The 12,041-nt window shown below is 36.3% G+C and overlaps 1 protein-coding gene across 1 annotated transcript in view; it reads left to right on the top strand.

Moving 5' to 3' along the window:
* The window catches only part of sema3e (sema domain, immunoglobulin domain (Ig), short basic domain, secreted, (semaphorin) 3E), a 162,714-nt gene that overhangs the window by 140,957 nt on the left and 9,716 nt on the right, over nucleotides 1-12,041 (top strand). Inside the window, exons 13-15 of the mRNA XM_039761469.1 lie at nucleotides 1,992-2,033; nucleotides 7,309-7,475; nucleotides 8,546-8,613. Of these exons, the coding sequence (XP_039617403.1) occupies nucleotides 1,992-2,033; nucleotides 7,309-7,475; nucleotides 8,546-8,613 (277 nt within the window). The remainder of the gene's footprint in view (nucleotides 1-1,991; nucleotides 2,034-7,308; nucleotides 7,476-8,545; nucleotides 8,614-12,041) is intronic.

Below are 12,041 nucleotides of genomic sequence, written 5' to 3'. Positions count from 1 at the left end.
ATTATTTTTATTTTAGGAGATGTATGAGTTTTTCCACTTACATCTTGTTTTCCAAAAAGTAAAGAACAATGGCCTAATTTATTTTTATGATCTAGCTGGTTACAAATACAGGAAAGTTAGTACTATAGAAGAATAGTTATGCCATAAATATAACATTTTCTCTTAAGGGGTTATATAAAATAACAAGAAATACATTTATCATGGTAAATAATAAAATAACAGCATCAGCTTTTAAGCATAAGTTTTGAAGGATATGAGACTCAGACACATGTTAGGTGTACATTGGACCAGGGTTCAAATTCAACTTTTACACAATATGCTTGCTGGAATCTTCAATCTAGGATGTTGGAGATGTCAGGCAGCAGCAGAAAAAAAAACAGTATCACCGGACACCATTGTTTTCAATGTTTATATGGAAATATCAACCACAAGTGCATTTTTAAATAGTCTATCTTAGATTTATTTTCATCCATCCATCCATCCTCTTCCGCTTATCCGAGATCAGGTTGTGGGGGCAGCAGCTTGAGCAGAGATGCCCAGACTTCCCTCTCCTTGGCCATTTCTTCTATCTCTTCCGGGGGAATCTGGAGGCGTTCCCAGGCCAGCCAGGAGACATAGTCCCTCCAGCGTGTCCTGGGTCTTCCTCGGGGCCTCCTCCCGGTTGGACATTCCCGGAACACCCCACCAGGGAGGTGTCCAGGAGGCATCCTGATCAAATGCCCGAGCCACCTCATCAGCTCTACTCTGAGCCCCTCCCGGATGACTGAGCTTCTCACCCTATCTTTAAGGGAAAGCCCAGACACCCTGCGGAGAGAACTCATTTCAGCCGCTTGTATTTGCGATCTCGTTCTTTCGGTCACTACCCATAGCTCATGACCATAGGTGAGGGTAGGAGCGTAGATCGACTGGTAAATTGAGAGCATTGCCTTACGGCTCAGCTCCTTTTTCACCACGACAGACCGATGCAGAGCCCGCATCACTGCGGAAGTTGGACCGATCCACCTGTCGATCTCACACTCCATTCTTCCCTCACTCGTGAACAAGACCCTGAGATACTTGAACTCCTCCACATGGGGCCGGATCTCGCTCCCAACCCTGAGAGGACACTCTCCAGCTGAGGACCATGGTCTCAGATTTGGAGGTGCTAATTTCCATCCCAGTCGCTATTTAATATATACTGTAACCATATTGCCAAAAGATAAGATAATCTAGCTTGCACAGGTTTATACAATTAGGTTTTCATATTTTTATAATGGTGCAGAGTTAAGCACAGCTGCATCAAAGCACCCTGTGTTTAGATCCCAGTTTGTTTTCTGTGTGGATTTTGCATTTTGTCCTCATATCAACATGGTCTTTTCTCTTTTATCTAGTAAACTGGCAAGAGTGTGAACAACTCTGGGTATGCTTGGCTTTTGCAACGGACTAGTGCTCAGTCCAGAGTTACTTCCTGCTTTGCACACAGTGCTGCCAGGATCGGCTGTAGATTCCACCCCTCTGAATTGCAATAAGCAGATTCAGAATGTTTGTTTGTATTTTGATGTTTCATGAACAACAACAACAACATGAAGCACTGCAATGTTATCATTGCAATTTTATTGTAGTTATCACCTAGCAAAGTACACTTTCTTAGTTACACAACAGAGAACTGTTTCTGCTCAGTCTGCACATATTGAGATAAATGTTCATCTTCAACTCTATATTTAAACTGAAAATAGACTGGAAATATCATGTAATATTGCAGAACCTTAATTTTTAATGCAGTTCCAACAGTGAAAAGAAGCTGATGGGTGGAATAAATTACTTTATTGTCATACAAAGAATAGAATAGAATAATACTTGCTTATCTTTAAATATGTGTCTTATGATAAATTTATTTTCTGCATGTTATAACAGAACTTATACCAGTATAATTTGCATTTATATTTGGCATTGCTTTTAAATGGAAAAATACATTCATTTTTATACTAAACTGCATTTTTTCTTTATGATAGGTGCCAGTGCCAATTTTGTCAATGGAAATTTCTGTCAAAAGGGTAGGAAAGTATTTTTACATTTTTCATTTGTCCTGTTATATACAGTATATCAAAAAATAGCATGTTCAAATTCACACTGTGCTACCAACATGATGTCTAATCAGAAATAAACAAACTGAATGATGTATATTTCACAAATGCATTTAATAGTGATTTGTAGAATTCTGTATGTGAAAATGCAGAGAGAGTCATTTCTAAGTATAATATGAACCTTTCATTCTTGATGGGTAAGATTGATTAATTCATCTTGGTCTAGGTATGACAAAATATATCATTTGTACAATGTTCATAATAGACAATGAATGACATGCTACAAGGTAAACGGCATCAAATTAGAACTTTAGTCAAATATCTCAGAATTGGATGGGCAAAAATGATTTAATTATAGATACTGATGGCAGAGAAATCAACATTAATCAAATTAGCTATCTGTGCATATACTACATATAAACAATATATTGTAATTACAATTAGTAACTTAAAATTGTTCATTTGTTATCAAGATACCCAATGATAGTGATAATTAACATGCATACAGTACCTAACATACCTTCCTTCATTTATTTGTAAGGCATTGTTTTCCACACTAAATGATACAACTACAGATGTAATTCAATCAAAGCCCAGACCTTCACCTATGAGGCTATTGCATATAAAAAACATAAGTCAGTATATACGGTGGTCAAAGTTTTTCGTATGGAAAAAGACATGCAGGTTATGATTATTACCATAGCTTTATTACCTCAATAGCTTTAAGAAGAAGATGACAAATAATACAAGCAAATAATACAATAATTAATAAATAAATACTAATACAAGAATATATTATGTGTTTCGCATACCACCAGCTGTAAACCTACTTTTGCCCACTCCTGTATAAAGATCATTAATATGTACAAAACACTATAATACAAAAACATTTTATTTTTTTACATGGTAACCATAGAAACACAAAAATGAACAATGTGGGTGAGATTCAAGAGTGTTAACTGAAAAAATCAATTTATATTTTTCTGAAAAAAAACTGAAAGGACAATTAAAGGATTTTTAATTGTCATTGTGATAAGAATAATATGCCTTCAAATGTACTGAATGTTGGTTTTAAAGTTGTACTCAGAAAGAGTATCATTGCTTATGAATAGAAGGAGAGCCATTGTAAAACACTGAACAGGCAACTTTACATTCCTTTAAATTACTTTTCTTTTTAATATATTACAGCTGTATGTAAACCCAGAGGCATTACAGGACTATAATTGCTGAACATTTTTATGTGCTGTACTGAAAATGATTTGAAATTGATAAAGTCCTGCAGGCATTCTTTCTTTCTTTCTTTCTTTCTTTCTTTCTTTCTTTCTTTCTTTCTTTCTTTCTTTCTTTCTTTCTTTCTTTCTGGTAGTAGCAGTATTATATTTTAATACCATGATTCATGTTTAAAGCTGCATTGTCTTTTAACCTTAAAGCAAAACTTTACCACACATTTATATCTCAGTATTCTGATATTAATGCTTTGCAGCACAAACATTCTTGTTACTGTATAAAATACTTTGTGGTGGTACATGTTACTAAGGATGAGTGTAAAATAAAATTCAATGAAACTGATGGAGGTATTTTGCAGATAATCAAGTCAGTTGAATTTTCAAAAACACTGGATGGTTGTTTTGGGTGTTTAACTTTAAACAGTTTACAAAGTTATTAGTTAAGGGGTCACCTCATGTTGGAGGACTAAACCTGCATACAGTATACCATGATGCTTTGCAATGTATGTTCATTAAACAATTAATCTTGTTTATTCTAGCATAAATATTTGCTGTATGTATAAATCTAACATTAGTTTATGCAATATCCTAGTACCTTACTCAGGCCTCACTTTTTAGAGCATTAGCTTCTGCATGATGATACTATATACCTAATAAGCAAGATGACTGTTGAAAGATCTGTTTACTGCCACAGTCTTGCTGTTAAAAATGCTTAATTTGAATAAAACTGAATTTTTAAAGGTGACACGGTGGCATATTGGGTAGCGCTGCTGCCTCGCAGTTAGGAGACCCAAGTTCGCTCCCCAAGTCCTCCCTGTGTGGAGTTTGCATCTTCTCCCCATGTCTGCGTGGGTTTCCTGCATTGGAGATTCTAAATTGTCACTAGTGGGTGCTTGCTCTGTGTGTGTGCCCTGGTCAGGGTTTGTTTCCTGCCTTGTGCCCTGTGCTGGCTGGGATTGGCTCCAGCAGGCCTCCGTGACCCTGTAGTTAGGATATAGCGAGTTGGATAATGGGTGGATGGATGAATTTTTAAGCTAAACCGATTGACCATTGACCGCTGTTTACAGAGGAGGCCACACAAGGACTAATTAAAAATGCTTAACTTTGTTGGGTTCAGTGCTTTACATTTGTTGGAGATGGACTTTTGGCATTCCCTGAAATAACTTGACTCTTTTAAGGTTTAATCTTAATGTCTGTGTATATTATTAGCATATTGTAGCTTTTCATCTTTTCATGATTAGACAATATGATGAAATGCTTCAGAATATGCTTAATGAACATCTTTCAGATTGCATTTCTTTCCAGGAAGTCAAAAGTAAAATGCATTTTAAAGTACCTAAAATGGAGGTGGCATTTAATAAAACAAATAAGTATATGGCAGCAAGACACAAAAAGACACTGCATGTCTGAAAGTTTTCTGCTTTAGTATTGAAAGTCCAAAGTGGATGCCACGGATTGATTTATTATATGCTGATGTCATCCCTTGCAAATAGTTCTGTATTTGAAATACAATTTAGTGACTCAATCCAGCAAAACAGATTTCTTGAACAAACTAACTTATTTTTTATTAGTTATTCATAGCGTTTATAAGCTTGTAGACCAGAATTAATGTAGCCTATGAAAAGCTGTACATCAGGGGTGCCCACACTTTTTTGACTTATGAGCTACTTTTAAAATGACCATGTCGAAATGATCTACCTACAATAAAATTATATATATATATATATATATATATATATATATATATATATATAGAGAGAGAGAGAGAGAGAGAGAGAGAGAGAGAGAGAGAGAGAGAATACTTTATACATAAAATGTATGTTGTCGTACCTTGCATAACTGAATAACCTTTATGGCACAATAACAATTCAATACATTTATGGTCACTACAGTATTTGGATTTAATAATCTTCATGTGGGAAAAGGCTGACTCGCATAAATAAGTAAAGCCAAATAATGCAGTCAAGGATCTTTTGAATTCAGCCGAGTGAAAAATGGCAGCTGTCTGATTAACTGCGATTTTAGTTCCCTCTCCTTTCTCTTTCTCAGATCGCTTTTTGGAAGGACGTCGGTTTCGTACTTTTTATGAACAGTTTGAAAGTGCCTTTCCACTTTTTCCTCCTTTGGAATAGCAATGATAGATTGACAGATCAGACAAACACACTTCGATTGAGACATTGTGAGAGAAAAAAATCCAATTCCACATCCAGCCCATATCCTCCCCAAACAATTTGTTTTTAAATCCCTTCTTTAGTCGATATAACTTTGGAAGGCTAACTAGATCACTTAGATAGCTTTTACAGTAGCTCGTGCGTTTGATTGTGCGTGCGGGATGACCAATGTGTTAGAAGAAAAGAGATCTCAAACTGGCCGCCCTGTATGTCAATCAAGTGGCAAATGCCAAAGTGAGGATATATGATAGACTACCGTTAAAAAAAAAAAAAATTTTTTTTGAATGCAACGCGATCTACCTGCACTACCTTTGTGATCTACCGGTCGATCACGATCGACGCATTGGGCACCCCTGCTGTACATAAATCTGTGTGTGTGTTCAAGATTCATACAAGGTGTCCAGCAGGTGCCATTGGAGTCAGAACTGACACTCTGAGGAAACGAGAGTCAACAGAAACCTGAGAAATGTTAGAAGGCTTATAGGCTGCTGAATAGCGGTGGGAGGATCCTCTTGGTGAAGAGATGGACAATTAGAAGCAGGCAGGCAGGCAGGGGAAGGCAGGCAGGCAGGTAAGGGGATGTATTACATTTAAAGAGTCCAATTAAATCAAATGATTCAAAAAGATCTCAAAAGAAACAAGTCAAGTCAAGCTGGGGAGCATGCACTGGTACAGTACATTGCCATACCCGCCACACGATGCCGGTTGGCAACCCCCCAGGCAGAAACACGGTACAGTCCCACCCTCCGTTGGCCTGGTCCAGCCACTCAAAAGAAACAAAATTTCAGAATAAAAAACAAATTCTATAAATAAAATAATCCAAAAATAACAAACTAAATACTGAACAAGGCAACAGACAGTTAAAAAAAACAGGACTACTCAACTAAACAACATGTAAAATCCATGATGAAATGATATAAATCTATAATGAAATAATATAAAGCCTTCAAAAAATCTCCCCTTGAATTTATTTATGAAATTTTTTCATTGCCTTTGTTGTAGAATAGATTAAATATTTTGAGATATCCTGATTTTTCTTAATAGCAAAAGTCTAAACTAGACAAGCCAAATGACAATACAGAAAATTAACCAATGTCTCAATAATTAATGGTTTTAAACAGGACTCCTAAAGTAAAAGGCAAACATTTAGGCAATGAGGGAGAAAGGAACTGGACAAAGTTAAAAACAATACAAAAATCATAAAAATAGAACAAATGGGGGAGTAGAGAAATGTATATAATTTACAAAAAAACAAATCACAGTTTTAAAAGATTGCATCAGGTCCTGAATTGGAATAAACTAAACTGAACAAAGTCTTTAAAATACACTAGCTTCCTTGGGATCTGGTTCTTTCAAGGATACACTAGGCTCAGGAATGCAACAGAAACTAGGCTCTTACTGCCCACAAAAGCAGGATTGGCCAGAAAATTATTTCAGGATGGAATTCAAAATCCCCTGACATGATATCTGTACTGAGTCTCTGGTCTGTAAGTGAGATGCAGAAAAATGAACTGGCAGGAGAAAGAAGCAAAAGAGTTGTGCTCACTGACTCCAAGGAATTCCCAAACTAAAAGTTGCAGATTGTCTATCTCTTTCAAGCATTAGCACATGATAATATGCTGTGATTACCCTAAAGTTATAAGGTTAACTTATTAAAAGAGGTAATTTTAACAGTATTCAATCTGCTTTTTGATTCTATAAAATAAGCATGGTGAGAGAATATAAAGCCTTCTTTTCAAAACATTAAATGTGATAAATGTCTTTGACTGCATTTACAGATTGTTCAATTGATTTTGTTATAAAATAGATGAAATATTTAATATATTCTGGTTTTTTTTTTCCTAACAGCAACAACTGTATATAGGATCTGAATCTGCTGTAGCTCAAGTAAAGCTCCATCAGTGTGATATGTATGGAACAGCATGCTCTGACTGCTGTCTTGCCAGGGACCCCTACTGTGCATGGGATGGGGTGTCATGCTCCAGATATTTCCCAGCCGGAACACTCACTAAAAGGTACCCTGCTGTTCAATTGCTTTCACAGGTTCAATAAAGTTTCACCCTGTTGTGTATAGAAAACAGGAATACATGCATTAAGTTGGCTGTTCATTAAAAACATTTAGCACCTTTAAAGTGTCATTGTTCAGCACGATGCTGTTTCCTTGTAATGTGGAATTGCTCAACATGTGAAATATTAAACACAGTTGAATCAGTCAATTAATTAAAAAAATGTAATGCATTCTGCATATAAAATAGAAAGAACTTATCTCAATGTGTCAGATAAATATGATTCACAGAGTTGGTATCTGTCTCACAGTTGATTCTGCCAGGTTTGGAAATGAATGAATTGATAGGAATTTTCAAGCTAATGCCTTTATACATCTGTCTCTTATTTTTTCTGCTATTGTCTAACATCTCACCCTTTAAGTGGCAAATGTTCATCTATGCAGGCTACTATTGTTGTATAACCCAGCAATATACAATAAAATGTAATTAAGAAAAATATTAATGTTCATAAATTAAACAAGAGAAATATCTGAGAAAAGGATTTTATTTCAACAATTTTTGTGGAAAACAAAGGCTTTTAAACCTTCCTGTGGAAATGAAATATACTATAGCATTTTCTTAATGAAAAAAAAAAACGTCACTATAACGAAATTGTGTGTGATTCAAAAGAATAGTTAAATGACACCCACCGCAACAAATGACCTAATGAAGTCTATGAGGTATTTGTTGCAAGGTTTTTGTTATAAACAGTAGTTGATACGTAATGTACAACTTAGAATTTGAAAGCAAATACCTTTCAACTTCTGTGGGCAAATGGTGCACACTACAAAAAAAGCCTTTTAGCAAGGCACAATCTACAATATAGATACCATTTCTTCCAAATCACTTTTTCTATTATTTCATCATGGGGAGCCACAGTGTTTTGAAAGAAAAACTCTTTCAGTTATCTAAATGAGGAGTTTGATTCAGTTTTTTTTTTTTTCTGCTGCTATTATTTTGAGAGATTACATGATGACATTTACTGTAACTGCCTATCAATAATTGTCATGAAGTGAAACAAGAATACATTTTTCTTTTAGACGATTCCGTAGGCAAGATATTCGACATGGCAATGCAGTTCAACAATGTCACGGCCAACAAGTGAATGGTATGTATTTAAAAAAAACAATTCACCTTACAGATAACATTCACATTGAATATACAGATTATATGATACAGTATATATATATCCTTCCATCCATTATCCAACCCATTATATCTTAACTACAGGGTCACGAGGGTCTGCTGGAGCCAATCCCAGCCAACACAGGGAGCAAGGCAGGAAACAAACCCCGGGCAGGGCACTAGCCCACCGCAGGGAGCACACACACACACACACACACCAAGCACACACTAGGGGCAATTTAGAATCGCCAATGCACCTAACCTGCATGTCTTTGGACTGTGGGAGGAAACCGGAGTACCCGAAGGAAACCCACGCAGACACAGGGAGAACATGCAAACTCCATGCGGGGATAACCTGGGAACGAACCCGGGTGTCCTAACTGTGAGGCAGCAGCGCTACCACTGCGCCTCCGTGCTGCCCCCTATATATATATATATATTCAATCATCCTTTTTTAAATTTATTTTTACTTAAATTCAATTATTAAGTAGCAACAATAGTAAGTATGGCTTATTGACTAAGAAAGTGAAACTGAAGAGTGGAAGATAAAATCTTATGTTGATTCTTACTACATTGCATTCAGTTCCTGCTAATCTAAAAGTATAGTTTTCAAGAAATTATAATGATTAAAAAAAAGGATTGATTAATTACCAGGTTAATATTTACATGCTGTACATTGTAAAAGTTTTGTGTGGTGTCTTAAATTAAAAAAGACAAACTAACATTTAAATTACTCCTCTAATTTGATCCCAGATTTCTTCTTACAAAATGTTTTACCCCATGTTATATATGAATATACTAATATATGTCAAGACCCTTGAATAATTAACTGAAATATTTCTGGCTTATATTTCTATATTGGCTTTATATTAATACTAGCAAAATACCCGTGCTTCGCAGCGGCGAAGTACTGCCTTAATATTTTTATTAAGAAGAAAATTAAACCTTTTTAAACTGAGGGAAAATATACCAATAATTATTTGTTAAGGATCCATTTGTATACCACATTGTGAGTTCGGCCCTCCGGTTGTAACATGATCAAGCTGTGCGCTAGGCTTACCCTTGAGCATGCAACGTACAGTTGGCCATGTGAACAGTAATCTTGTTTCAAATCTCACAGCTTGGATTGCTGCTGTCATAATCGGTTTGAGTTCATGGTTTGTTTCAATTCCGACAGTATTTGCAGGACTTGTGTTGAAGTGACATTCGGCATCTGTCAAGCGTTGTAAGCATACAACCGGTTTCATCGATAACTTCATATCCAGCTTTTGAGAGTTTAAACATTCATAAACATCAAAGTGTCCACTACTGAAATTGTCACCTGTGAATCTAAAATGTTTAAGAGGCATTGGCAGTTGTCGAAAGGTGTAAAATATTTGGTCATTTCGGTACACTTGATAGCGACAACGAACAATTCAGCGGCAGCCATCAACTCACATTCAGAACCATAGGTGAAGGGCTTAAGCATTTCACTCTTATAGTGCTCCTGTGTAGTATAATTATCTCCTGTACCACCATCAGTCCACACCTTGAACCTGTCCCAATCATTCAATACATAAGACACAATGTTCCTCTGGATATCAAGAGTGAGCCTGATATGGCCGTGCAATATGTAACAAAGAGAATGGAAAAGATAGGTGCCATCTCCGGGCATGGAAACCACTCGGTAAGTGACAGTTCTTTGATTGATGGTGATCACCTCGATAGACATGTTAATGGGGGTATGGTTGGAATGATAAAGGAAATGGGTACCTGAACAATGTAAAGTAAGTCTAAAATACCTACACAATAACTATAATCGTAATAAATGAACAATAAAACAGCGGAGAAGCCGTGGATTAAATGAAAAGGCTGTAGTTATCATCAGGGAGACGAGAATCCCATGGCGAAGCAAGTAAGGGAATGTAGAGACTGGAGCGACAGACGGCCTTATATGGGCAGGCAGCCAACAACGTGGGAGGCGTTGGGATGGGGGACCCAATGCCACCTCACACGGTGACCGAGCTGCAGGCTATGGACGTATATACTGTATGTACGTAAGTAGGATTCAGTTAGCGTTGGGAACCCGTGTACCAAATTTCTTCAAGATGGGCCCATAAGTAACAAAGACCGTTCGTTGAAAAGTTCAATATGGCGGCCGACAGTGGCATCATACTACCGAAATAAGTACGTACATTGGTTTCGGTTAGCGCAGGGAAGCCGCCTACCAAATTTTGTGAAGATGGGACCATAAATAAGAAAGTTCAACATGGCGGACGTTGTCGACCGTTGTGACCGTTACGCGTAGAAGTTCGAAATGAAACCTGCTTAACTTTTGTAAGTAAGCTGTAAGGAATGAGTCTGCCAAATTTCAGCCTTCTACCTACACGGGAAGTTGGAGATGAGTGAGTGAGTGAGTGAGTCAGTGAGGACTTTGCCTTTTATTAGTATAGATTCTCTAAATCATTTACATTTTTCTTACATACAGTATCTTATACAGCAGCCATCACTTAGGATTCCACCCATTTTTTGCTAGAAGGAAGACAATGAATTTTTTATAATTTATTGTACTGTTTACAGACACAGCCATACACATATCACAAACACTCTGTGACATTTTTTCTTGATGAAACATTGCACTTCTTCCCTTATTCAAATTTTGTCCTTAATTACTAAGCCGTTTCCTTCAGTAAAGTTTGACTTGATCCGATTCAATAAAAAGGAAAACATCTGCACATTTACATCAGAGACTGCGGCTATAATCTCAGCCATCCAGTAGATGGAGCACAACTTACAGAAAACTTAAAGCTTCTTGGCTAAAATGAGAAAAAAGGCAGTTGTACAACTGCAGTTGTGTAACTTCTGAAAAACAAAAAACAAACAGTGTGGTAAGATTGTAAAGGGTGCAGTAAAGCGACAGGGTTTGGGTTAGTGAAAATACTCTAACTATAAAGCATTACAGTTAACCAGTTCCTTATCAACTTTCTCCAGACCTACTGTATGCGGTAATGTTAACTAAAATAAAACTCAATCTCAGCTGACATTTTAGAGAGAATCCATATGAAGATGACTAAAACTATTAGAGATTTTGAGTAAAGAGTTGGACAGGAAAGGTTATTTCATGGAGCACCATGAATGACAAGCAGTTAATTATACTATTTAATATTACCAGTCCACATGATTTACATAGTAATCTACTTATTTTAAATAATTAATATTTTATCAAAAAACATTTGAATTATTCTAATTAATTAAAAAGAAAAATATTTTCCAGAATATTAAACCTGCTTTGTAATGTTTCTGAAAATATAGGGTTATATTTACTCATATCTACACTGGTTACATATTTTAGTTACAAAATGCAGATTATGTTAAGTGAATGGACAGGGAAGTAAATGACACACTTTGAGGGACCTTTCAGAAAAAAAATAA

The sequence above is a fragment of the Polypterus senegalus genome, chromosome 8 (genome assembly GCF_016835505.1).
Source record: "Polypterus senegalus isolate Bchr_013 chromosome 8, ASM1683550v1, whole genome shotgun sequence".
Lineage (NCBI taxonomy): Eukaryota > Metazoa > Chordata > Cladistia > Polypteriformes > Polypteridae > Polypterus > Polypterus senegalus.
This window is presented reverse-complemented; position numbering and strand designations above follow the sequence as displayed.